The sequence below is a fragment of the Lycium ferocissimum genome, chromosome 6 (genome assembly GCF_029784015.1).
Source record: "Lycium ferocissimum isolate CSIRO_LF1 chromosome 6, AGI_CSIRO_Lferr_CH_V1, whole genome shotgun sequence".
In the NCBI taxonomy this organism is placed as follows: Eukaryota; Viridiplantae; Streptophyta; class Magnoliopsida; order Solanales; family Solanaceae; genus Lycium; species Lycium ferocissimum.
The window spans coordinates 62,488,960-62,516,689 of NC_081347.1; the positions used below are offsets into that span (position 1 = coordinate 62,488,960).

General features: G+C 38.4%; 3 protein-coding genes and 1 pseudogene across 3 annotated transcripts; 3 read left to right on the top strand and 1 right to left on the bottom strand.

Moving 5' to 3' along the window:
* Positions 1-5,083: 5,083 nt before the first annotated feature.
* Positions 5,084-5,545, top strand: LOC132061503 (receptor kinase-like protein Xa21). The gene has a single exon (XM_059454306.1). The coding sequence runs from the start codon at positions 5,084-5,086 to the stop codon at positions 5,543-5,545; it is 462 nt and encodes a 153-aa protein (XP_059310289.1).
* Positions 5,546-5,727: 182 nt separating this feature from the next.
* On the top strand, positions 5,728-10,793 carry LOC132061504 (receptor kinase-like protein Xa21; annotated as a pseudogene).
* Positions 10,794-18,106: 7,313 nt separating this feature from the next.
* LOC132061505 (LRR receptor-like serine/threonine-protein kinase ER2) lies at positions 18,107-19,473 on the top strand. The gene is made up of 3 exons (XM_059454307.1): positions 18,107-18,514; positions 18,586-18,962; positions 19,059-19,473. Exons 1-3 carry the CDS (start codon positions 18,107-18,109, stop codon positions 19,471-19,473), a joined length of 1,200 nt encoding a protein of 399 aa, XP_059310290.1.
* A 2,562-nt stretch (positions 19,474-22,035) lies between these two features.
* On the bottom strand, positions 22,036-27,603 carry LOC132061507 (disease resistance protein At4g27190-like). The gene is made up of 4 exons (XM_059454308.1): positions 24,736-27,603; positions 22,711-22,861; positions 22,405-22,487; positions 22,036-22,182 (listed from the first exon to the last, which is right to left on the bottom strand). Exons 1-4 carry the CDS (start codon positions 27,601-27,603, stop codon positions 22,036-22,038), a joined length of 3,249 nt encoding a protein of 1,082 aa, XP_059310291.1.
* Between the last annotated feature and the right edge of the window lie 127 nt (positions 27,604-27,730).

The following is a 27,730-nucleotide window of genomic DNA, read 5'->3' on the forward strand; positions in this document are numbered from 1 at the left end:
TTCAGTTCTGACTCATTTCAGCTCTTCTTGAAGTAGTCTATTCTTTTCTACTTCAGCAGTGAGATTCATCTTGGCCTTTTCAAGTTCACCTTCAATCTCAAGATGAATCTTACTGGCCTCTTGTTTTCTCCTAGAAGGAGTGTTCATCCATTTGTTCATTTGGCTATTTAACAGAGCATTATCTCTAGATATTTCCTCAACTTGTTCCCTTAGATCCACTATAGTGACTGCCATATCATCTCTAGCTTGTTCTAAAACATCAACTTCCTCATTTAGAGTGTTTTTCTCATTTACAAAGCTATGATAGGCATCAATCAGCATATTTACAACAAATATTAACTTCTTTTGAGAGTGGTTTTTGATTTCTGCGAATATCAAGAAGATTTACCTCTTTGTCATCCTCGTCTTCAGATTTTGCCACAAGTGCAAGGATGGAGTCATATCCTGAAGCTTCATTATCAGTATCCATCAAGGATATCTCCCCTGCATCCTCACCATTTTTTAGATTCATCGAGGTCTTCCCAAACAGCCAAATCTCGCTCTACCAAAGTGTCAGCATCAATTTTTTAGTTGAGCTTGTTGTCAGGGACCTGGTTCTGCTCTTCTACATTTTCAGTATCATCATGATATTCCTGGTAGTGAAAGGAATATGTTTTCACAACTCGTCCAGGTTTCCCATAATCTTGATAGCAAATATTTTCTTTGACACTTCTGCTACTACTTCTTATCTTTGACAACCTTTTAGTGATGATAGCTATTACAAACTCATAACCGTCTGAGTTACTTGTATCATTTTTCTTGAGTACTTTCTTCTTTTTCTCTTTTACTTGCTTCTTCTTTTCCACATCTTTTATTTTGAGCTTGTAGATCTTGAGGTTATTGACTATCGCTGCCAAATTCTTAGATTCAGAGATGGTGAATACTTTCATTTCCCAGGATGTTGGCAGTGCCCACAACAGTTTATGGATTAGGAGCTTCTCTTCAAAGTCTTCACCAAGAGAACAAAGCTCATCAATGATGGAGGTGAATCTAGTATACATATCATGAATAGACTCATAATCCTTCATCTTGAAGAACTCATACTTTGTAGTAAGCATTTGTCAAGCATCCCAAATCTCTCTTGGTGACTTGTAGAGAGAGTTGAGGTTGTAGTCTTCAAAGTCATTTTTAGTATAGAGGCTCTATTGTCTTGACTTGACTTTACCTTTTTCTTCGTTTGGTGGAGTAGCCATAAGAGATCCTTTATAGGTATTACTCTTTTAGAAAGCACCTGCTCTTCTACCAATTGATAGAACCTATGAGTCCACCAAAACAGTCTAAGGGACCTGGTCCCTGAACTGTTTTCACAAATAAAGACAGAAAGTAAATAAGGCAGGATATTTACGTGGAAAACTCCTTGCTCAAGGGATTAAAAACCACGACCTACCCCAGTAGGATTTCCAACTTCACTAAACTGAGCAATGTTTCAGATTACAAGCTTTTGCAACCTAGGAATTAGACCACTAATCCCTCCCCTTACAATAACTCTATTGCAAGCACACTCTTGACTAACTCTAGTCAAGCACCAAACTGATTCAACTAACTCTAGTGAACCAACACCACTATGACTAACTCTAGCCAAGTGTTTACAACAAAAGCTTGATAAAAACAAAATACCTACAAAACCCTTGAAGAAGTGTAGGTTTACAATGTAGAGATCACAAATACAAAGACTAGACAACTCTAGGACTCAAAACATCTTTTGTTGTTGAGATCTGGTCCTTGAACTTATCTTAGCTTTGTTCTTGAAAGCACCAAGAGAACTAAGGCGGCTGCACTTGTATAGATCTGGATTTCTAGGTTTTCAAGTGATAGGTTAAACAATGCCAACATGTTGTTTAAATAGGAACTCAAATGAGAGCATGTGAGGATCATGTGAGAGGCATGTGACCTGGATAGAGACGTTACACTGGTCTTTTGCTTTTAGCATGCTTGCAGCTGTGCTGCTGTGGTACTGCCTGTCGGAACAGTATCACGCCCAGGGGACCTGATCAAGGACCTGGTCCTTGGCAGGTTTGTCAAATCATCAAAACTATGAAATGTCATAAGTACTTGTATTTGGTATTTTATTGTTGATGAAAGTGAAGCTACTGCTTCTCCAACACAAATTGTGTTTCCCAAAACAAGACTAGCTTGATGCCGGAAAAGGTAAAATATGTCCGCAATAAAATGATTTAAATTTTCCCTCCTTCCACCGATTGGACCACAATTGACCTTTTTAAAATTTTGGGTTAAAAATACCCCTCCTTCGACCTATCCATCTTGAAATCCAAAAATAGATAACAAAAAAAAAGATCCAAAATAAATATGGAAAAATCAAAAGGAAATAACAAAAAAAGAAAAGAAAGCAAAGATGACTTATATACCTTTCTTTGAGATAAGTTGTATTGGCAAAGTTAATTGGAGCTTCAATGCTTAAAATGAGGAAAAAAGGAACACTCAAAAGCTTAGTGATCTAAATTTCTATAATTCTTTTACCGGGTATATTTCCTAACACAAATTTTTTGGCCTTGTAATTTGCAGCAGCACCTTGAATATTGATATTCCAACCTGATACAGAAAACGAAAATGTCAAAAACCATGAACAAAAGGTAGATTTAGGATTTGAAATTTATGGATTCAGATGCCATTGAACCTACTAACCAGTTGACTTGCTTGGTTCAAAACTTAAAATTTGTTCATATTTAGTTGATTTTTTAATACAAATATATAATCTAAGCTAAAGCTACTAAGTTCGGCTAAACTCGTCAGCCGTGCGATATTATTTTGTTTTTTTTTTTTAAAAAAAAAAAAAAAAGGAAAAAAGTTTGGAACTGTGAGTCTTTCCCCTCTAATCGTAGGCAAAGCAACCCATTTAATTTAATTTAGGACAGTGAAGTTGTTATTAATGCAAAAGGAGACAAGAACGAGACGGCAAAGACAGAAAATCCACACCAAAAAGCTGATTATTTTTTCTATTCATTTTTTAAGTAAAATATAATTCGTCTTTCTATTTTATCAGCCGGCTATGTATTAAGATATTGTAATAGATAATCCACCATATATAAATTAATTGCGAGGTCTCTTTCTTTCTATAAGAAAGTTGACGGACTTCTCTTCTATATATTTGATGTGTACATAATCCCAGTTGAATCAACGGTCGAGTCGAGTGAACAATAAAATAAGGTAAATACTTATTCGCATCGAGTAAAAACGCATATTACTTAACCATGGCTAAGTGTTAAAGAGTGTATATGCAAGACATATATCTTACATTCATTGCCTTGATGTAAACACCCGCAGAATTTTTTTTAACATATTTTACTATGTTTAGTCTTTGGAAAACAAATTTGTTAGCTTAGAAAATAAGCGTTGGGGTCCAGTTTATGCACTAAATCATGTTATGTTACCATGACTAAGTGATAAATTGTCGAATAAGGATACATAGTATAAATTAAGTGATAGTAAATTGTATGTAAATGACACATATAATCGACTATCCTTTTTTATTTTATTTTTATCTATTTTTCTGTTTGGTGAATCTTGGTGCTATATAATGGAGTACTAACTTGGCAACTACACAAATACAGTTTCCAAATCCCCATGAAACATTCTATTTCCAGTGCATAGTAACAGCATGGAGAAGCACATTTTCTTACTGATTCTTATCTTTCAAGTTCAATTTTCTACATCAGTTGCTTCCTCAAATTAAACAGACCAAGAAGCTCTACTAGCTTTCCGAAATCTTGTTACAAGTCCCTCTCCTTTTCTAGCCAATAATTGGACCAACAGTAATTTTTGCTCTTGGTTTGGTGTCACTTTCAGTACAAAAAGACAAAGGGTTGTTGCCTTGACTCTTCTTAATTTGCATCTTCAAGGCACAATTTCCCCCTCTTTAGCCAATTTGTCCTTAGCAAAGAGTTGTGGCCTTGACTCTTCCTAATTTGCAACTTCAAGGCACAATTTCGCCCTCTTTAGCCAATTTGTCCTTTCTCAGAGAGCTCAATCTTCGGAACAACTTCTTTAATGGAAGCATCCCTTATGGCCTTGGCAACTTGCCCCGCTTGCGAGTGATTGATATTCAACACAATGAGCTCGAAGGAAGTATCCCGACAAGTCTATTTCAAAACCGGAGAGTTCAAAAAGTTTCATTGGCTTTCAATAAACTCAGTGGTGAAATGTGGAAAGGTGCATGGTATGTACTCGAACTCAGAGTCTTGGATCTCTCAAACAATAATCTCACAGGTATAATCCCTTCTTCTATTGGAAATGCCACAAAATTGATGAAGCTCGATTTGTCTGATAATAGAATCAATGGCAACATTCCAAAAGAGATAGGTAATCTAAGCCAACTTACAGAGTTGTTCTTGCATGATAATCAATTAACGTGTTCCACTCCCCGCAACATTGTTTAATATCTCGTTGCTACTTGTCTTATCCGGGAAACCAATTGCCTCTCTCTCGGTCCTCTCTTGCTTCGATGAAGGAGATTTTGTCAAATCTAGTGAGTATCTATATACATAAAAATCAAATATACGAGTCACATTCCTTCCAATATTTGCCAACTCACAGAGCTCAAAAGTCTTTCAATAGGTTTCAATAACATAACTGGAGAAATACCCCGAAATATTGGTTGTTTAGCGAAGCTCGAGGAGTTCTATATTACAGATAATTCCATAAGTGGAACTATTCCTGTTTCGTTGGGCAATATTTCCTCTCTACAAGTGCTTAGTTGTTCAATAAACCAAATAGAGGGCGATATTCCTCTACAATTAGGGAAGTTATCAAGTTTGAGACAGTTAGATTTTGAGGATACTCATGATCTTATCGGTCAAATTCCAATAGATATTTTCAATATATCTACTTTGGAATTCATTTCTTTCAATTCCAATAAACTCTCAGGGAGAATTCCGGCCACTGCTGGTCTTCATCTTCCGAACCTTCGAGGACTTTACTTGGCTGACAATCAACTCGAAGGGGATATTCCTCCGTACATCACAAATGCTTCCAAGCTTGAGACATTGGTTCTAGCTCATAACTTTTCACTGGACATATTCCTACAAATATGGGAAATCTTCGTGAGCTGCATTATTTGTATCTAGATATTAATCAACTAACCAATGAACCTAATAAGAGTGAGCTGTCATTCTTGAACTCTTTGGTAGAGTGTAGGATGCTCCGATATCTAGATGTGGGTGCCAACCCCTTGAATGGTGTTCTACCTGATGCTATTGGGAATCTTTCAACTCTTATCGAAATATTTGATATAGGGGATGCACACATCAATGGCCTCATACCCAGAGGTATAGGCAATTTGAGCGCTCTAACGACCCTATACTTGGGAAACAACAACTTGATGGGAAGTATTCCTTCCGAGGTCAGTAAACTTAAACAACTTCAAGGTCTAAATCTAACTCATAATAAATTAGATAGGCATATTCCACAAGAAATATGCCATTTATCTAATTTGGTTACATTAGCTCTGGATGACAATGAGCTCTTCTACGGGATGTATTCAGATACATAGGAAATCTTAGCATGCTAAAACTCTTCAAACTTAGTTCTAACAAGTTATCATCAAAGCTACCGTGAGCCTTTGGAAAATGAGGTCTTCTCTCCCATCTAAACATGTCACAAAAATTCGAGGGAGAAGTTCCACCAGATGTTGGGGGATTGAAGGCCATTGTAGAACTAGATCTTTCAAGTAACCACTTTTCGGGCAAGATACCAAGAAAATGTGGGGACCTCGAAAACATGAAGACTCTTAACCTGTCGAACAATTAATTTTCAGGTCAAATTCCACTATCTTTTGCCGACTTGATAAGCTTGGAAATCTTGGATTTGTCTGTTAATGCCTTGTCGGGTATTATTCCTAAGTCATTGGAAAAACTCTTATACCTTAAAAGCATCAATTTTTCATTTAATGATTTAGAAGGTGAAATACCCCGTGGTGGTGTGTTTGCAAATTTCACTCCACAATCTTTCCTAGGAAATAGAGGTCTATGTGGAATGCACATATTGGAGGTGCCTGCTTGCCCTATCACAAATTCTAGACAACAATCAAAGTCTAAAGAGCTTGTGCTAAAAGTCGTTACTCCAGTAGTTATTTCATCATTTGTGATATTCTTGTTGGTTTTAATCTGGAAAGTAAAACGACAAAAGAAAGGAAAGTCTAAAGAAGCAGAAAATGTACCAGAGATCAGGACTTATCAATTGGTTTCGTATCACGAGATTCAAAGAGCAACAGATAATTTTGATGGATCAAATTTAATTGGTGTGGGAGGTTCTGGTTCTGTGTACAAAGGAACGTTATCTAGTGGAATTGTGGTTGCAATAAAGGTTCTGGACTTGCAAAGTGAGGACGTATGCAAAAGGTTTGATAGAGAATGTGAAGTGATGAGAAATGTTCGACACAAAAATCTTGTCACGGTAATCACAACTTGCTCTAGCGAACACATAAGAGCCTTTGTTCTTGAGTATATGCCCAATGGAAGTCTTGAGAATTGGTTGTACGGAGAAGATTGTCACTTGAACCTTCTTCAAAGAGTCACCATAATGCTTGATGTGGCTTTGGCAATTGAATATCTACATCATGGTCATGCCACCTTGACAGTCCATGCGACCTAAAGCCAGCTAACGTTCTTTTGGATGAAAATATGGTAGCACATGTTTGTGATTTCGGCATCTCTAAAATTTTAGCTGTAAGCAAGTCCATGGCCCATACTGAGACATTGGGCACTCTTGGTTACATTGCACCTGGTATGTATACTAGTTTCATTCTTTTTTCACTTATCATAAACCATTTCTCTTATTATAATCAAGCCATTCTAAATTCGAGAACATATAAATTAAGTCTTTGTTTGTATTGAATCATTATATATCTCGTATGAATAATCTTCTTTTTATTTTCATTCTTCAAAGAATATGGCTCAGAGGGAATAGTGTCCACAAGTGGCGATGTTTATAGTTTTGGCATTATGCTAATGGAGGTTTTGGCAAAAAGAAGACCAACAGATGAAGAGATATTCAATGAAAATCTTGGCTTGAGGGAGTGGATAGGACGAGCATTTCCAAAAACTTTGATGGAAGTTGTGGATGACAACCTTTTCTATGAGGAAGAACAGATCATTTCCTCCATGATAGAATTGGCTTTGGACTGCACAAAGCAAAAGCCGGAATCAAGGATAACTATGACAGATGTAGTCAAGAGGCTTAGCAAAATTAAGTACACATTTTTGAAAACATAGAAGTGAGCATCTCATAAAGTAGTGTTCTTCCTGAGGTGCAAGTTAATATGTCCCTTTTTGTTTACCTAGTTTTTTTTAGTAAAATCATCGCTGCTACTTGGACTACTCCTGTAAATAATGTATACACGTATTTCAGAATGTTGCAGTCCTTCGTGTTGTAATTTCATGTTTGAATGGTTTCGAACCTTCTTTCGAATCTTACATTTTATAGTAATTATGCTTTGAATGCTTGAAATAATCCACAAATACATCAACAAATATTGTGAAGGTGTTTAGTTGCAGTATCTTGCTTTCTGTTTGCAAGCTTGGAAATATCTGTCTCTTCCACCTCTGTTAATCCCTCTTTCATATTTTTGATTCATAAAAATATTTATTTTTTCAATAAATCTGTCTCTTTCATATTTTTGTCTCTTCCTCTGTATTTAATAATTTATTTATTTCCAAAAGGGTTAGACCTCCAAGTTTATATGACTTAACACAGTTACTAATTGGTTAAGAATGTCTGAAAAATCCATTACAAAGGAAAAAAGAAGCAGGTGGTCTATGAAAAGAGGGTACTAATAAGTTGCTAGTTAATGAAATCAAACTTTGTTAAGATATAATTTAAGTAAATAAGTCTTTCTCCTTTCTAGCAGCTCATGTGTTGACCTGATTTAGTGATTCTTTATTTTTCTTTTACCTAAGCATGCGATGTCTTGTTGATTTGTTTGCTCACATCATCTTTAAGTTGTTGAAAAGGTGACATATTCATTTACTTGATTATACATTAGTAACAAACTCAATTAGTTAGACAAGGTTGAAACTGCTACGTTGCAAGTAAAAAATGTAACAAAATCTACAAAAAGAAAAGCAGTTTATGTAATATTTGAAACGAAGGATTTGTAGGTTACAATTAAAACTTGAAAAGCAATCAATATATGTTATTAAATTACCAATTGAATTCAAACCAGGAAACTTCCGGTAAATTACATATTCTACCATACTTGTAAGTGTCCTTCTCCATTGTCTCTCAATATTTACTGTTATTTATTTGTTGCAGTTCATGGATAATTTAGCCGTTACAGCATAGTTGCAAATAAAACCCGTCAACTTTTATCTTTGTCATATCAAATATAAACTGGAATTTCTGATATATTTTCTAAATTTTCCAAGATCAAGAAACTTCAATGAATGTTGATTCCAAACGAATACACATGATGTTACGTTCTAAGTCAAGGTACATCTTATTTGCTGCTACTGATAAATTTGTGTCATTCTTTTTTAACATTTTTTATTCTGTGCTGCCAGCTTGTTGACCTTCGCGTCTCGATTGTTGCATCGAGTAGTATAGGTATCCAAATCCTGAATTTAAACTTGATGGCTCAATCTTTGAGATTCTTACCCTGGACACATCATATTTAATTTTGAAATTGTAGTTTCAGAATTTAATATTTTTGTGAAAACTTTAGTGACTTTTTCCTATATATATTTATGTTTCGTGTTGAAATTGAATTCAGTTGAAATCATAGAAAGAGGCTTTCGTCAAGGCTTAAGCACATTGAAAGATATCATCTTCAAAGTTGAACATTGATCTCCCATGATTAACACTTGTCTCACTACTTTTATTTGGAATAAAGATGTGTTCTTGGATTCATCTGTTACTTTTACTGTCCAGAAATTGTGATTCATGGGTTAGTTAATCTGTATCTTGCTTGTAGAATATATGAGTTTCCATGAATGTAAAGACTGATTTTTTTTATTTTGGAGAATTTGCAGAGCTGGGTCCATTGAATCTGGAAAGAGAAGACATTCTTCAATATTTTCAAGAACTATTTCGGCATCCAAGCTATGCAGAAGTGATACTATGGGATCACAAATTGATAACAATGCCCTTGTGTCTCTTGAAAGAAAATCCTCTGTTAAGCATTCGTCCGAGGTATAAAAACCTTTTCATGATATTTTTTATACTCCATCCATCATATGCTCCCTCCGTCCCAATTTAAGGGATCATTTGGTACGAGGAAATTTATCCGCCCCCAATTTAAGGGATCGTTTGGTACGAGGGTAAGAACAATTATCACGGATTAAATGGTTGAGCCTTTTCACGTTCGGCCGGATAAAACCGCTGTATAACTAATCCCGAGGTTGTAGTGTTATTTTTTATCGTTGTGGGAGGATGGGATAACAGTCTCGGGATAACTTATCCCCGGATAATTAATCATGTGATAACTGGTTCCCCAACCAAACGACCCCTAAGTGTTTTAGTTTGATTGGGCACATAGTTTAAGGAATAAAAAGAGACTTTTGAATCTTATGGTCCTAAATTAAATGTGTGTGATGTACTAAAATGTCTGTCTTGTGGTTTTAAACTTGTCAGGTCGGATGTTTGAATTGTCAATTTACTAAATATAGAAAAAGACACTCTTTTTGGGATTTACCAAAAAAGAAAGTAAGATACTTAAATTGGGATGGAGGAAATAGTTTCTTTAATCTCTCTGACAAGTAGTGTTCAAATATTTTAAAGCTTTTTCGACTATAAAAATTATGTTATTTTTATCTACTGAAAAAAATTAAAAGTTCAAAACCATGATAGAATCTTACCTTGGGTGGTGAAGCTCTATGTAGTTCTCCTCTCTATAGCTCTCCAAAAACTTAGCCAAACATCGAAACGACACAAAATTGCGTCTAAGAAGTATATATATTAACTCCAGGCAACCGTGGGCAACCGGTTGGGAAACCGTGACCCCCAGTTGGACCCTTACCTTTCACCAAATCTGTATCTGTTAAGCTGAACCGTTATTTTGGTTGAACAGTTTGCCAACGGTTGGCTCGGGTCCCATGGCTAATCTGGTGCCCTTCAGTAAAAATGTCATAACTTTTTGTAGGAATGCCAGAATGATGAGCTGTTTGAAGTTATGGAAACTATAATCAAAGAGCTTTCATTTGGTATATAGCGTATAGCTCAATGCATTATAAGCGGGAGATATGATCATTTGAAGTTAGGACATGCGGCAAAGTCCTTTTCATCCCTTAAAACAATTCCAATTTATTCCAAACTACTTCTCCCATCTACTAAACATCCCTACGTTCCTTCCGAACATAGCATTTAGGTACCACACACCTTCACCACTTCCAGAATTAGTTATATAATGCTACAGGGTCTTATAGATATAGCCGGCTCCAATTAGCTCGGGATTGTGGAGTAATTATAACTTTTGTGTCAAATCGACACACAAATGGTTAATTGACAATCAACGCTTTAAAACCTTGCTCTTTACCGCTGAGGGGATTAGGCAAATGAATTCTTTATTTTTCCTTTTTGCAAAGCCTTTTCTATGAATATGGATAATCGATTTTGTTCAAAAGTGTTATCTTTTTAGTTGTTATTTGTTTTTGTTTTTTTTTTGTGTGTAGAATGGGATTGACAGACATTTGATCATGCAAGAGACAATGGGGAGACTTGAGGAAGAGCTAAGAGAGAGAAAGAGAGCAACTAGTTTTGTTGAAGAAGAAAAGAACATAGCCATTCATGAACTTAGTAAGAGATGAAACATACGCAGCCATGAGGCCAATATGAAGGCAAGTGATGGATTATCACCAAGTAAATCAAGGGAACTATATGCAGAAGTTAGAACTTTGAAGGAAATTCTTACTAACAAACAAGAAGAATTAAAGATAATAGATAGTAATATCAAGTCTCTGAAGTTGGAGCTCGAAAAGGCGAAAAAATGTGAGCTCCAATTACTAGAAAAGGATGCTAGTTTAGGTAAAGTGAAAGAGGAATTTAGTCACGTAAAATCATTCAAGATTCGCGTGACGGATTGGTTATCTGATTTTAGAAGAAGAGTTCAAGAATTAGAAGATGAATTAGAGAACAGGAAGTTATCAGTGTAGGAAATCAATCCGTGCCTTGTATTGATGTATCAAAGTTATTATATACAAAGTAGGTATCCCTAATTAGAATGATACTAGCCTAAATTACAGGACCTGATTACAATACATAAGAAAGGAATATTTACAATTTTATACTATTACATAGTCTATCACACCCCGCAAATGGCCGGGAGGTTGTCGTACGCTTTAGATCGTCCCCGAAATCATCAAAGAGCACGCGCGGAAGACCTTTAGTGAAGATATCCGCGATCCGGGTAATGGACGGACGTGAAGGACACGAACTTCTCCACGGGCAACTTTCTCGTACGAAATGTATGTCCATCTCAATATGTTTAGTGCGTTGGTGCCGAACCGGATTACCCGATAGGTATATGGCACTAACATTATCACAATGTATCAACGTAGCCGACCGAATCGGACAACGGAGCTCTAAGAGAGGTTGCGAAGCCAACAGACTCGATACTACATTAGCAACGCCACGGTATTCGGCCCCGCACTCGATTTAGACATAGTAGGCATGACCAAGGAGGTTATCGCGAGAAGACAAGAAATGATCAAGTGAGCGGCGAGTGTCCGGACAACCACCCCAATGTTCTTAAGATGAAGAGAGGCAAAAAGATGGGAGACCAAAGTCAATAAAAGCACCTTCGAACGTATGACTACGTTGCTTAAAGCACGCATACGGGCAACCTTAGGATCATTTACGGAAGGCATACTTGTTGAACCGCATAGGAGATGTCCGGTCGTGTGAATGTAAAACGCGCCGGCCAACTTACGATATTGGGATCATCGCAAGCGAGGGCTTGCCGTGGCACCAAGTTTACTTGGTGTCGACCTGTCGATCGGAAGGTCTCTTAAAGCCCGCCACGCTATAATGTTGTCGACAATTTTTTCCGAGAGAACAAGAAGTCCGAAGAAAACATGATACCCGAGAGACATAACGAGAGGGGAAATCCTTCATAGCAAATTCAAGACTAACAGAGACATGATGGATTTAGAGCATCGAGAAGTGTGAGAATAATATCATCAACATATAAGAGAATGTAAGCAATGTCGAACCTCGACAATAAATAAAGAGAGAGTGATCGGATGCGCTTGTGAAAAACCAATGGTGGAGACATAGTCACGCAGCGTTGGAACCATGCACGGGAGCTTCTAAGGCGGTACAACGATTTCTTCAAGAGACAGACATGATGGGGATCTTGTGGGTCCTTAAACCCAATAGGCTGATGCGTATAAATCTCATTAAGATTACCGTGTAGAAAGCATTCTTGACATCCAACCGATGAATGGGCCAAGAGTGTGTAAGTGCAATGCTCAAGGCAAAGGTGCGAATAGTAGCCGGCTTGACGACCGGACCGAAGGTCTCGTCGCAATCAACTCCAACTTTGTTGAGACACCGCCATCACGGTACAAGACGGGCTTTGTGCCTATAACCATCGAATTCTTTTTATGACGAAAAATCCACATAAACGAATAAGATTCACATCGGGGGACGTGGAACCAACTCCCACGTCTTATTATTAATTAGAGCATTATATTCATCAACCATGGCGAGAAATTGTGGTCATTTAGAGCATTGACAGATTTCGCGGGAGAGGCGAGATGAGATGAGAGAGAGGGCGGAAGTATTTAAGTTGAAAGGTTGTTTGGGTTTGAAAATCCCGCGTTGGCCTCTAGTAACCATGCGGGAGGGTAAACGGTGACCGCGGGTGGGTGGTGGACTGGCTGGCGGGGCACGGGTGGGGCAAAGGAGGGGACAGGGGAGCGGACGTGCCAGGGCACGGCGATCACGGGTGGGGCGGTGGGGGAGGGGGGGCATTTCCACTGCGCAGGGAGCGGTGGAGGGGTGGACCGAGCGGAACGACGGGAGGAACGGTGGAGATAGAAAATGCAAGGTATATGGGGAAATGCCATGGTCCAAGAATTCATAGGACGTTGGGGAGGGGGTGCGATTTGGAGAAGGGAAATTGAGTTTCGTCAAAAGGGACATGCCGTGAGATGATGATTTTGTTGGTGGACAAATCATAACACTTATATCCTCTATGATTCAACGGATAGCCCAAAAAAACACACGGGGTGGATCTTGCTTGTAACTTATGAATAGTCGTAGATGGGAAAAGTGGATAGCATAGACACCCAAAAACCGGAGAGATGAGAATAGGAGGGGGTTCGTTGATAGAGAACTTGGGTTGGTGATTTATGCCTAAGGACTTTAGTGGGAAGTATATTGAGGAGGTAGGTGGCCATTTTGGAGAGCATGATGCCAAAAGAGGGGGGACGGAGGAGTGGACAAGAAGAGTGCGCACTATGTTGTTAATGGATTTAATTTTTTCGTTCCGCTTTGCCATTTTGAGGGATGTATGGGGGCAAGAAAACCGAAAATTTATACCATTGGAGGCGCAAAAAGATTGAAATTGCCCATTTGCGAATTCCCGCCCATTGTCACATTGAATGTTTTTAATGTCTCTTTCGAATTGAGTCCGTATTAATGCCTTAAAAGATAGAAAGATAGAATACACTTGGGACTTGTTAGAGATAGGAAAAGTCCAAAGAAAATTACTATAATCATCAAGAAAGAAAACATAATAAATGTGCCCATTAGAACTTAAAACGAGAGATGTCCATAAATCGCTATGAATAATGTCAAACGGCATAGTAGTAAACGACAACGAATCGAAAATGGCAATTTAACATGTTTCCCCAAAGGACAAGAGGTGCAAAAAGAAATATGGGCCCTATTACATTCAATTAAGGCATTACTACGAAGAGAACTAAGGATAGCTTTTCCCGGACGGTCGAGGCGGGAATGCCACAAGCTGGTGATGCGGCAAGGAAGGTGGATGGTGGAGTGGACCATTCTCGTGGCATTGAGAGGATACAATTCCCCGGTGCTCTCACATCTCATTAGGCGGCTCCCCGTCGGTAAATCCTTCGTAAAACCCAAGAGATCAAACTCAGGTAAACATTATTATCCTTAGTGAATATACGTACGGAAACAAGGTTTTTGATGAGTTTTGGAGCAAGACATTGCGAGACGTAATTGAGCATTAGGTGGGAATATGTATGACCATAGCCTCGAATTGGAATAGTGCTACCATTACCAACAATGATTCAATTATTGCTCAAATTAAAATAAGACGCGAGAGTACCCGAGTTGGCGGTTATGTGAGGTCGCCCCGTGTCCATGTACCAATTGTCATCGGCTGATGCAGGATAGAGTATGCACGGCTGCCTCCATTCGGTTCTGAGTGTACCACGAGTTGGGAGGAACGTGCATGGAATAGGCTCCGCCGAGGCCGAGGACCCGCGCGAAGAATGCCGCCGCCGGGCCGACGTGGCGGGTATTGCGCGACCGTCTCGTCGGGTACGGGCGAGATGGATGGGGGGCGGCGTGCAGGTGTTCTATCGTGGCTGTCCCGTCGGCTAATCGGCCACCACCGGGCAGTCCGCTCGCCGCGGCCTTGCTTCCGCGGTTGGCGTTGTTGTTGTTATTTTTGCCCTTGTTCCGGTTAGAATTCCCCGCCACGATTATTATCACGTCGGTTAGCGGAATTATTGTGACCGCCGTGTGGTGGAGAGGAGTGTCATTATCAACAAGTAGAGCGCGGTTGGAATCGCGGGCACGTTCCTTGGCGGCGCATCTTCGAAGCTTGAGTCCGGAGCACACTTCGGAGAAAGAAGGCAAGACATCTTTCTCGGTGAATGGTGGTGACAAAGTGTGCATACGTCTCCGTGCGCGGCGAGAAGTTGCAAGACCCGAGACGTTGATCGGACACCGGCGACCCGACGTTGGCAAGCTGATCCGCGAGAGACTTGAGCCTATTGTAATAGGCCATAACCGAGCCGAAGTCGGCCATTTTTGTGGTGGTGAATTCGAGCTTCAAGGTACGCCGCCCGTAGTGTTTGTTATCTTGGAAAAGTTGAGCAACTCGATTCCAAGCCTTCGGCAACATCATCCGCCACGAGAATAGAGGGTAAGAATATCATGGGAGACGGTGGCGTATATCCATTGAAGGACCACCGCATCTAGGCGTTTCCGCAGCGAAGGTTAGCCGCCTTTGTTGCGTCCATACGCGGTGAGTTCGACGGTGTCGGTGGGTGGTATGATGTGCTCGAGTACGGAGTGAACGCGGGCTAGGACTTTGAATAGGGTTGCCCATTCGTGATAATGGCCGGTCCATGTCTAGAGTGATTGGGATTAAGGATTTCACATTCGTGACGGTTAAACGAATGGAAATTTTTGTTGTCGGTCCATGGGAGGGAGAAGAGGAAGGAGGAAGGGGACGGCTAGGGTTAGGGTTGAAAGAGAAAGAGAGAGGGTGGACGGCTGGGTTTGGGAAGGAAACCTAGTCCGATACCATGTAGAAATCAATCCGTGCCTTGTATTGATGTATCAAAGTTATTATATACAAAGTAGGTATCCCTAATTAGAATGATACTAGCCTAAATTACGGGACCCGATTACAATACATAAGGAAGGGAATATTTACAATATTTATACTATTACATAGTCTATCAATCAGAGTCCAAAATATTTGATGCTTGGTTGTCAAAGACTAAGCAGTTTGAACAAATCAAGATTGAACTCGAAGAATCCAAGCTTGAGATAGCTTCTCTTCATGAAAAGATTGAACCTTTAAACACTTGCTCCAAGCAAAATGGCAGGTTTCTTAATCATTCTTGCAGTGGGGAGATTTCCAATTCGATAGAGAAGGAAATAAAAAACCTAAAATCTGAACTCGAATTGGCAAAAGAGAATGAGAAGATTGCATCATCAAAGGTGAAGGCTTTGAATGATAAAATGAAGTTGGCAAATGAGGCGGAGAAGAAAATAGTGTGTTCTTGCAACCATGAAAGAAATGATCAAAAGCATTATGGCCAGAAATAAAATGTTCTTGGATGAAGCGAAAAAAGAAACAAAATTATATAGGAACACAACAGAGAGATTGAAATTAGAGGCAGAGGAGTCACTATTGGCTTGGAATGAGAAAGAATTGAGCTTCATCGCGTGTATAAAAGAACTTCAAGAAGAACGAGATCTTGCTCTACACGAGGTTACTAAGCTGAACGAGTCTCTTAAAGTAGCCGAGCAAACGAGTAAAGCAACAAAGGAAGAAAACATCAAATTGAGAGACATCTTAAAGCAGGCTATCAATGAAGCAAATGCTGCTACAGACTTAGCTAGACGTGAAAATTCTCAGCTCAAAGATTGTCTGGCTATAAAAAGAGGATGAATCAATGCAATTTTCTTTCTTGATGATGGAGAAACAACAGTCACGTAAAACTTCTATTCTCCATATTTTAAATAGTTTGACAACTCATATAGTAATAAGAATTCAACTAGGAGAAGAAAAGCATATTTTTTTCGAAGAATCGATAACCTCTAATGAGGTGGAGTTTTCATAGGAAGGGATCATAACATAGGCTTTTGTATATATCGACACAGCTTGAGATTGTACAATTATTTTCTTCTTTGATGTTTTTATACTATGCTACAGAAATATGATCATTTTTCAGAGGAATACAACATTGATCGCCAGAGAGCAAATCAACATTGTTACTCTGTTATGCCTTTATCTATTTTTTGGATAAATATCTCCCTATTTCAGTTACCTATTCTTTGTTTTTGTTTCTCGAAAATGCAATGATTATATCCTCCCGAGTTACCTATTCTTTGTTTTCCTTTCTCAATATTGCAATGATTATCTTCATATTTCTCCCTGAAATCAAGAGAACAAAATAAAGCTTACTCCTTCCGTCCCAAAATAAGTGTCACTTTAGCTCATTTCACGTCCATTAAAAAAAATACAAGGTATAGTTACTAAGTTACCCCTATAGATGTTTCTTGAGAATTGAGCACTAATAAGAAGACGTAGTTCTTTAATATAAGGGTATAGTTGGAAACAATTACTATTTTTTGTATTGAATTCCTAAAGTTACACTTATTTTGGGACAATTTTATTTTTGCTAAAGCGACACTTATTTTGGAACGGAGGAAGTATAAAAAATCAAAGTGTTTCGTGCAAAACATGGCAGTCTGGTCAAATAGAGAAGAAAAAGAAAACAATAAAAGACGAAAGAAGAAGTAGTTTTCTCATTGCAAAAGGGCATTTGTTGAGTTAAGCAAGAATTAAAGGTGTTTTCGGTATAGTGGAAAATGTTTTCTGGAAAATGTTTCTCAAACTTTTCCATATTTGGTTGGTAAAATAGTGTGGGGCAGACGTGATATAGATGCATTGGTGTTTTTGTCAATCAACAATAACTACGTCTCAGTCCAAACAAGTTTTGGGGCATTTTTAATTTGTTGATGGTTTACTTAAAATATTGTCTCCTATTGACTTGGCGCTTAGCAAGATTTCTTCTTTCTATTATGAGTAAGCAGACTTTTATTCCGTTTTATGAAACACAACCCATGTAGTGTCAACTATCAAAGAAAAATGGAAAGATCCTTTGTCTCTTTGTGCTACTCATTTTCCTCCTTTCAATCTGTTTTCACATTAATCTATTTGCTGCTTATTTTCCGCCTTTCAATCTGTTTTAAAATCTTGGTGCTATAAAGTGGAGTAACTTTGATATTTGGCAATACCACACACACAAATTAATCCAGTGTCCATATCCCCTTGAATATTCTATTTCCCAATGCATAGTAACTGCATGGAGAAGCACATTTTCTTATTGATTCTTCTCTTTCTAGTTCAATTTTCTATATCAGTTGCTTCCTCAAATGAAACAGACCAAGAAGCTTTACTAGCTTTCCAAAAACTTATTACAAATCCCAGTCCTTTTCTGGCCAAGAACTGGACCAAGAACACTTCTTCTTGCTCTTGGTTTGGAGTCACTAAGTGTAAAAAGGAAAAGGGTTGTGGCCTTGGCTCTTCCTAATTTGGAACTTCAAGGCACAATTTCGCCTTCTTTAGCTAATTTGTCCTTTCTCAGAGAGCTCAATCATAGGAACAAATTCTTTCATGGCAGCATTCCTTATGGCCTTGGCAACTTGCCCCCGCTTGCGAGTGACTGATATTCAGAACAATCAACTCCAAGGAAGTATTCCATCAAGTCTATTTCTACACCAGAGAGTTCAAGTAATTTCATTGTGTCTCAATAAACTCGGTGGTGAAATGTGGAAAGGGCCATGGTATGTACCCGAACTCAGAGTCTTAAATCTCAGGAACAATAGCCTCGCAGGTATAATCACTCCTTCTGTTGGAAATGCCACAAATTTGCTGAACTTCAGTTTGTCTGGGAATAGAATCAATGCCAACATTCCAAAGGAGTTTGGTAATCTAACCCAACTTACAGAATTGTTCTTGTACGATAATCAATTAACAGGTCCGATTCCTATAGCATTGTTTAATTTATCGTCATCACTTGCAGTAAATTTGGGATTCAATAGCCTTTCTGGTCCTCTCTTGCTTGATAAAAGAATTTTTTGTCAAATCTGAAGTTATTAAGAATATCTCTCAATCAAATTTCTGGTTGCCGAATCACAAAGCTCAATGTTTTGTCCCTAGTTGCCAATAACATAACTGGACCAATACCAAGAAATATTGATTGTTTTTCCAAGCTCGAGGCATTGTATACTGAAAATAATGCAATAAGTGGGACTATTCCTGCTTCATTGGGCAATATTTCCACTCCGCAGTATCTTGATTATCCAAACAATCGCACAGTGGGGCAAGTTCCTCCAGAATTAGGGAAGCTATCAAATTTGAGGAAATTAAACTTTGGCAATAGTTATAATCTTATTGGCCAAATTCCGAAGGCTATCATCTTTAACATATCTTCTTTGGAAATGATTGCTCTCAATTTCAACAACCTCGGGTAGAATTCCAGCTCTACAGGTCTTCATCTTCCAAACCTTAAATAACTTCTCTTTGGAGACAATAAGCTTGAAGGGGAAATTCCTTTATACATCAGAAATGCTTCCAAGCTTGAGGTACTGGCGCTAGACGGGAACTTTCTCGCAGGAACTATTCCCAGTAATTTAGGAAATCTTCGTGACCTGCAACGACTTTACTTAGGTGGTAATCAACTTTTCAATGAACCAAGTAAACATGAGTTACGATTCTTCAATTCTTTAGTGGATGGTAGGATGTTGCAAGTTACAGAAATGAGTTCCAATCTGTTGAATGGCGTTCTCCCCAGTACAATTGGAAATCTTTCATCTACTATTGAAGCATTTCATATAGGAGATGTACACATCAGTAGCCTCATTCCCACAAGTATAGGAAACATAAGCGGTATAATGATGCTTAGTTTTGAGGGAAACAACTTGATGGGAACCATTCCTTCTGAGATTGTAAGCTTGAACAACTCCAAGGTTTATTTCTAGATAACAATAAATTACAGGGGCATATTACAGAGGTAGTATGTCATTTATCTGAGTTATTTGGGGTGATTCCAGAATGTATAAGAAATCTTAGCATGTTACAAACTCTTCGGTTGGGTTCTAACAAATCTTCGTTAAAGCTTCTTTTGAGCCTTTGGAAAAATGAATGGTCTTCTCTATCTAAACATGTCACGAAATTCTATAGAGGCAGAAGTTCCACCGGATATTGGGGGACTGAAGGCCATTATAGAACTAGATCTTTCTAGTAACCACTTTTCGGGCGAGATACCAAGAAAATGGGGGAACCTCCAAAACATGAAGTATCTTAACTTATCGAACAAGTCATTTTCAGGCCCAATTCCTTTATCCTTTGCCAACTTGATAAGCTTGGAAATCTTGGATTTGTCTGTAAATGCCTTGTCAGGTATTATCCCTCAGTCTTTGGAAAAGCTCTCATACCTTAAAAGTATCAATGTCTCGTTTAATGTTTTATAAGGTGAAATACCTAATGATGGTGTGTTCGCAAATTCCACTCTACAATCATTTCTTGGGAACAAAGGCCTATGTGGAATGCACATATTGGAGGTTCCTCTTTGTGCTATCACTAATCCGGGACAACAATCAAAGTCTAAGAAGCTTGTGCTAAAAATTATTGATCCAAAGGGTTACTTCATCCTTTCTCATATTCTTGTTGGTTTCAATTTGGATAATGAAACGAAAGAGAAAAAGGAAAATCCAAAGATGTACACAGTATAGAAGATCAGACCTCATGAATTAGTTTCTTATCACGAGATTCAACAGGCGACAAATAATTTTGATAGATCAAATTTAATTGGTGTGGGAGGTTCTGGCTTTGTGTACAAAGGCACATTATTTGGTGGAACTGTGGTAGCTATAAAGGTTCTAGATTTGCAAAATGAGGAAGTATGCAAGAGGTTCGATACTGAATGTGAAGTGATGAGAAATGTGCGGTACAAAAATCTTGTCCCGGTAGTTACTACTTGTTCTAGTGACTACATAAGAGCCTTTATTCTAAAATATATGCCCAATGGAAGTCTTGAGAATTGGTTGTACAAAGAAGACTCTCACTTGAGACTCCTTCAATGAGTCACCATAATGTTTGATGTGGCTGTGGCAATTGAATATCTGCATCATGGTCAGGACACTCCGATAGTTCATTGTGACCTAAAGCCTGCCAATGTTTTTTTGGATGAAGAAATGGGGGCACATATCGGTGATTTTGGCATCTCTAAAATTTTAGCTGTAAGCAAGTCCATATCACACACCGCGACATTGGGCAGTCTTGGTTACATTGCACCAGGTACACCAGTCTCTTCCTTTTTTATCTTACCAGAAGACCTTTCTCTTTGATTCTCTCTTATTATAATTAAACCCTTCCAAATTCTAGAACTAAATAAAAAGCAAGTGTTTGTTACTACATAACTATGCTATATTTCAGATGAGTAATTTGTGTCCGTTTTAATTCTTTAAAAATATGGCTCGGAGGGAATAGTGTCCACTACTGGTGATGTTTATAGTTATGGAATAATGTTGATGGAGGTTTTGGCCAAAAGAAGGCCAACAGATGAAGAGATATGCAATGAAAATCTTAAGGAAATGGATAATGCGATCATTTCCAGGGACTATGATGGACTTTGTGGATGCCAATGTTTTTTATGAGGAAGAAAAACTCACTTCTAAAAGTGAAATCTGCATAGCCTCCATGATAGAATTGCCTTTAAACTGCACAAAGTAAACACCAGAATCAAGCATAACCATAAAAGATGTTGTCAAGAAGCTTAACAAAATTAAGAACAAATTTTTGGGAATGTAGAAGTTAGCATCTCTTTAGGTGGTGTGATTTCTGAGCTGAAAGTTAATATATTGATTTTTGTTTACCTAGCTAGTCTTTTTAATAAAGTCACCGCAACTACTTGGAGTCATGTAATGTATGTATTTGAGTGTTGTATTTTCATATTGTAATTGTTTTTTTAGTAATTACGGTTTAAATGCCCGAATATTAAAACAGAAGGAAATCAAGATATATTATGAATGTGTTTAGCTGCAGCCTGCATCGTTTTGGTTTCTCTTTGCAAGCTTGAAACTATCTGTTCCACCACTTTACGCCTCTCCTCCGTATTTTTTATTCACTAGCTTCTTCCTTTATATTCAATAATTGAATAAATATTTCAACGAGTTTAGACCTCTAAGTTTATATGATCAACACAATAGTAATATGTTAACACTAATGATTGATTCTTTGGGCAGTCACTTTAGCTGCAGAAGTGGAAGTGCACTAAAAAAGGACACAGAGAAACATCAGTTGCACTCGATGAATTGTTCGAGTGAATCGGAGAATAGACCAAATGATTGAAGATATTTTTATATCGTTAGTGCATAAATCTTAAACTCAAATCAACCCCCCACAAAAAATTTTAGTATTTTATCAGTTTTTTCCTTTCGAAAGGTAGTAAAGAAGGGTAGGTGCGAGGATGCTGCTATATTCCGACGTTTAATATGGACAAAAATAATCAACAATTTCATTGAAATATGATGTGTGTATTGCTAGGTTTTAATGACATTGTCCCCTGATATCATAGCTATAGGTTGTGAAAATTGTGTAAGTTGGTTATTTTGTTGACCTAGAGTTATTGGTGTATGGCCATTCTCAGGTGATGAAGCAAATTTGTCAACAGATATTGTCCATAGAGACTGCCCACACAAGCATCTTTACAGCAAATAGTGAACGCATCGAGAAAATGATCTCTGTAATGCCAATTTTGCGAAATGCTACGAATGCACAGGATGCGAAGACCCAACAAAAAAAAACAAATTCAAGACACTCCCAAATACATATCTAAGATGAACTGTGGCGTTCAACATTATTCAGATGAAAACTCATTCCATATGTTAAGATGTCGTCCGCAAGAATACTAGATTTTCAGCAACAGAGAAGAAGAAAAGTTCAGGGCAAGACTGAAGAAATATCATATCCAGCAAACAATGTTTCACACAGGCTGAATCATAATACAAAACAACGCTAATTGCCATAGTTCTATAGAACATAACTATAACAGCTAACTATCACTACTTTTCTAAACCAATAAACATTATCAATGAAAAGTAATAAGGAGTAAGGACAGACCATTGAATTACAAGACTGACCCGAGATTCTTGTTTGAAGCAATGGTAAGTGGTTTCGACAAATTTGACTGGAATTAGATCGGGTTACGAACCTACACAAGAAGCTTATTGCAAGTGCTGACCCCAACAGCAGCAGCAAGATGCCAGTGTGTACAGCAGAAACCATCAGAGGCTGGATTGATAGGAGTACTGCAGATGCTGCCATCAGCAATTTTGGATTCCCGTTTCTATGTGCCCTTGATAGACGCTGCAAAAAATTTCAGCAGTTAAGTCAGATTCTTTAAAAGCTATAAAGTTCCATAGAACCATTTGTTGAACTGGCAGATTTACCCATTCCCCTCTGTACACTTTCTGGATAACAATGGTTTCTAATCCATCCTTATCCAAGTTTAAGGGGTATTTTGAGTTGATGACCAAATTTAAAGGATGATTTTGAACTTTTTCTCGATATTTTAGGACATAAAAGTAAGTTGATTACATATAGATGCGTGTACAGACCTATGTATCAAAGATGTATGAAGCTCAACAGCACCTTGAACTAGTGTTAGAATCTGTGTCTTGCGAATATGCAAGGACAAGAAGAACACTGTAATACAATCAATATAATGTTGCAAGGTCTACGCATTCTCTTGATCCATTGAACGTGCTGCAAAATTCAATCCTGGAACCATCATCGTGAACATATTTCTGGATCACGACGCTTAAATATTTTGCTCATGATCAGCACGATGATGCTCATCCTTTACTAGGTGTCGTGGATTCATCCACTGCAGGCTTAAACTTGACGAATCTGCTTGCTAGTAAAAAAGAAAAAGAAAAGAATTGCAGCAGAAATTGGCAACCAGTTTCAAGATCAGTACAACATTTGCTACTTAAGATGTCCTTGACTTGTAACAAATGATAAGCACTATTTATATTTAACAATGCAAATGAAAACAGTTCTATCTGTTGCTGCTCACCCGACCGAAAGCTCTGGACGCCAAACCAAATTGGAGCTGATAGTCTCTAGAACCACATTGAGACACTGGCATCCGAACAAGGTCTAGACTTAGAAAAAGGGTGTTTCATTGATTTTTCTCCTGAAATGACTATTTAAAGATACGTGAAAATATAAACTCTGCTAGTTTGGACCAATTTATCATTAAAAACTATGCATAGAGGAAATAAATCTTGGTTTCTGTGTCAGTTAACAAGAAAAAACTCAACTAATCCCCTCTTCATTTTTCACACCAAATGCTGGGATACAAAGTGAAGCATCAACACAGCAATCTGTTTTCATGGAAGACTTTTCTAATGTTTGAGACGTCACATGGAACCTCGCATCTCTATTTATTTGTTTATTAATATGCCAAACTTCTATGGTGATTTCATAATTCCGGTTGTACTTCAGTTTCATTTAGCATTCATCTTTGCTGATACTTTAATCGGACTAGATAAGTTTTAGCACTCCAAAACTGGAACTTGGTAAGTACTTCATGTTCATAAATATACAGCAAAGACAAATGGGATGCAGGATTTTCAACACATAGACTCACACCCTACTATAGCGCTTCCAGTTCCACAAAAAGAAAAAGAAAATATAGTTGGCTCCAGTATGAGAATCCGTAGTTGTGTATTAAACAAAACAATTACGATGACTCAAAGAACAACTACTACATCTCAATTGCAAACTGTTAAACAACAGTACACTTCGACGATATAAGCTGAAGTACTGCTCTATAACTAAAAGATAAAAGAGAAAATGCATAATAGTGAGAAGGAAACGAAGACAACTTTTGCCAAAGGCCCAAACTCGAGGCATCACACTTCAGTAGGGAAATAATTCTGGACCATAAAACTGTAATCAAAACAAGGCATAAGTCTTTTTATTTCATGGGTTTTTGGTTTTCCTGCCAGAAATAGCGACTATGCATAAATCATAACACAATTTTCAGATATTATGCCCGCTCAATCAATGTTCTATAGCTATTCTCTTTAGTGTTGATTGAGAAAAAATGATCCAAAAGTTGTGATTGCAAATCAATGTTGATTAACCAACAAAGAGCAAGCCTGTTACTTACAGTAAGAATGTTATCGTGGCCCGAAAGAAGAATTTCCAGAGCTGCCACCGTGACTATCTACATTAGCAGCAACATTAGCAGCAGAAAAAGGAGGCTGCTCCCTTTCAGGTCTAACTAGTGGAGCAAGGAGGGACGTCGCAGCAGGGTGGTTCAGTTCTAATGTCCGCCACCACCTTCTGCTTCCTTTTATCTGTTTGAGAGAGTCAACAAGTTGCTGCCTTATTTCCAGAAAGAAGGGAAGTACTTCCAGCTCCTGACAATCGACGACTTCAATAGTCGTTAAGGAATCACAAATCATTGGACCTCTGCATATGCTTCTCAGTCTTGGTACAGAAACTAATCTTAATTTTCGCAAACTTGGGAGGACCACTTCACAAATATTGTTCTCTTGAATGATCTCGTCATTTCCCGCTTCTTCTGTAACTATCTCCTCCAGCATCGAACGCCTTTCCAACTCAAGCTCTTCGCGGTTTTTGAGTTGCTGCACTAACTCAAGTGGCAGCAGAGTTCTGAGATTATCACAAGCAATAATATTCAACACCTTAAGGATTGAAAGAGTGCCTGCTGGTGGAATCCCCTTGCATATATTTTGCAATCTGCTCAGACCCTCGATCTCTAGCAACTCTAAATTGGGAAATGTGCCCCACTCGGGAGTTATAATCCACTCCAGCTCATCACAGTACTTTATTTTGCAACGCTTTAGGTCGGAAGAGGCATTCATAATAAAAATTGGTAAGCGAGTGATGCCAGAACATTCATGAATGGCCAACTCAAGTTTCCCTGGCAACCAAGAAGCACGGGCTTCCCTTTCAACAACGTGAATCCCAAATAATCCTACACTATTTTTTCCAGGTAGTTTACAGGACCGGGGATAGCCTATGCAAAATTTGAAACTCTCGAGCGTGTTCCAATGATCTGACAAGACATAAAAATTGAAATCCTGCAAGGAACTGAAATTGGCTTCAAGGTTTATCAAGTTGGTGCAGCGTTCCACAACATTAACAAAATCCAAACCGAGCATTAAAGGTTGCCATAGACCAATAGTTAAGAGATTCTCCAGAAATCTGTATGTTCCTAAGATTTGAATATCAAATTCATAAACGGCAGTGTAGGATAGATCCAGATGCTTCAAATTGAGTAACATTTCCATCCCCAGCGGTGCACTCTCAATTGATGTAGAAGAGAGATCCAAAACCTTCAGCTCCTTGAGCGTTTCCATTGTTGGAACGTGATGCAAGTTCCAACAACTACGTAAAAGCAAAGCATGGAGGTTTCCCCGATTAGAAAGTGAATCAGGCAACCTAGCGATGCCTGTGTAAGATAAGTCCAGAACTTTGAGATTCTGTAGATGGTTAAAGAAAGAAGGAAGTATGCCCTTGGACAATGAATTATACTGCAATAGCAACGTAGTTAGCTTAGGACATCTCGGTTCAAAACTCAAAGAGCTCAAATCATTTCTCATTAATGCGATTCTTTCAAGGCCGTCCACCCATTCACTCTCAACAGGTGGGACACAAATTTCATGTCCTGCTCGGATCATAAACAGTGGACTCACTCTTGTAACAGCTATCGCCATATCCCTAATGAGGTCATGCATCTTGACATACTCATTCAATCCCACACTTTCTATCAGGCATACATTTTTCAGTTCATCTAGTATTATCTCTCCCTGCAGCTTCTTGGATTCTCCATACCCAAGATTATCCAACAGACCTTCCCATATCCAGTATTTTATCAGTTCTTCAGTCTCAATGTGATGATCCTCCGGGTACAATGCGCAATAAAGAAAGCAAGATCGAGTCATATTGTCCCTCAGTCTTTCATAGCTAAATCTTAGACGTGCAAAGACTCGATTCTCCATCCCGTGTATTCTTCCCATTGCACTTTTTAGCTGGCTTAATGAATTTTGCCATTGCCTCAGATCATTTTCTCTTCTTAAAGCCCGACCAACTGTTACAATAGCTAGTGGGAGACCTCCGCACTCCTTCGACACATCCTTGGCAACAACTTGTAATCTTGGGGATGCTAGCACCTCGTCACCGACCTTTTGTTTAAAGAGGTCCCACGCTTCTTCCTCAGAAAGCACACTAACTTCAACCTCGCTCACTGTTTCCATGCCACAACAAACCATCATGGAGCTAGAAGTTATTATCAACTTGCAGTCATGTCCGTAACCTGGGGATGGGATTCCTATAACCTCCAAAGGAAATGCTTCCCACAAATCATCTATAATTAAAAGAAATCTACGTCTTCGCATCAACGCTTCATGTAATTGAGCTGCTCTTGTCATGTCATCATATTCAGCATCAAAAGATAAACCTACAGCTGTAGCAATATCCTTTTGCAATTTCTGGACATTTGAATCATTGGATGCCGTAACCCAAATGACATTATCAAAAATTGTGCTCTCTCTCAAAAGTTGATTATTGATTGCTACGACGATGGATGTCTTGCCCACTCCCCCCATTCCATAAATACTAATTATCCCAGTGTGTCCATCATTCAAATACTTCCATACAACCTCCAAACTTCTTTGAGCGGTTTTTCCCACCAATGAGATTGTTGGCAATATCTTTCCCCTCTGAGGCATCATATCAACCAACGAATCATCTGGAAATATGCTCTGTCCCAGGAGCATGTCGACTTCTTTAATTTTCTTATTAATGTGTTTCCCCTGCTTATATTGAGACGTATAATTTGGCAAACATCCGTTTAAACACCTATTATCTTTATCAATTTTCTCTTGCATGCTAGCAATATCACTTCTAATCTTTCCTACATTGGTAAGCCACATATTTACCTCAGCCTTTGGATCCATTCCGCGCCATACATTTTCCACATGTAACTTCCTTTTAATATCCTCCTCCCGAGCTTTAAGCAATTTCATCTTTTCATCAAGTCTATTTGCTAATGCATGAGGCTTTCTCATGTATGTACATGTTTCAGAAATGGATCAATGAGAACAGGTCTCTCCACAAAAACACTGCATCATGCTTACCACCACACCAACAATTTCCATGGCCAGTATGTCTGCAAAACAACAGAAGGAAAAGATA

Coding starts and splice junctions, on each gene's coding strand:
- LOC132061503 (XM_059454306.1), top strand. CDS start 5,084: ATGGGAAATCTTCGTGAGCTGCATTATTTGTATCTAGATATTAATCAA.
- LOC132061505 (XM_059454307.1), top strand. CDS start 18,107: ATGGCAGCATTCCTTATGGCCTTGGCAACTTGCCCCCGCTTGCGAGTG. Junction 18,515..18,585: donor ATTTATCGTCATCACTTGCA/GTAAATTTGGGA, acceptor TCAAATCTGAAG/TTATTAAGAATATCTCTCAA. Junction 18,963..19,058: donor CTCAATTTCAACAACCTCGG/GTAGAATTCCAG, acceptor TTTATACATCAG/AAATGCTTCCAAGCTTGAGG.
- LOC132061507 (XM_059454308.1), bottom strand. CDS start 27,603: ATGAGAAAGCCTCATGCATTAGCAAATAGACTTGATGAAAAGATGAAA. Junction 22,488..22,710: donor ACTTGCAATAAGCTTCTTGT/GTAGGTTCGTAA, acceptor ATTATGATTCAG/CCTGTGTGAAACATTGTTTG. Junction 22,183..22,404: donor TCTCTGTTGCTGAAAATCTA/GTATTCTTGCGG, acceptor TTGTGTGGGCAG/TCTCTATGGACAATATCTGT.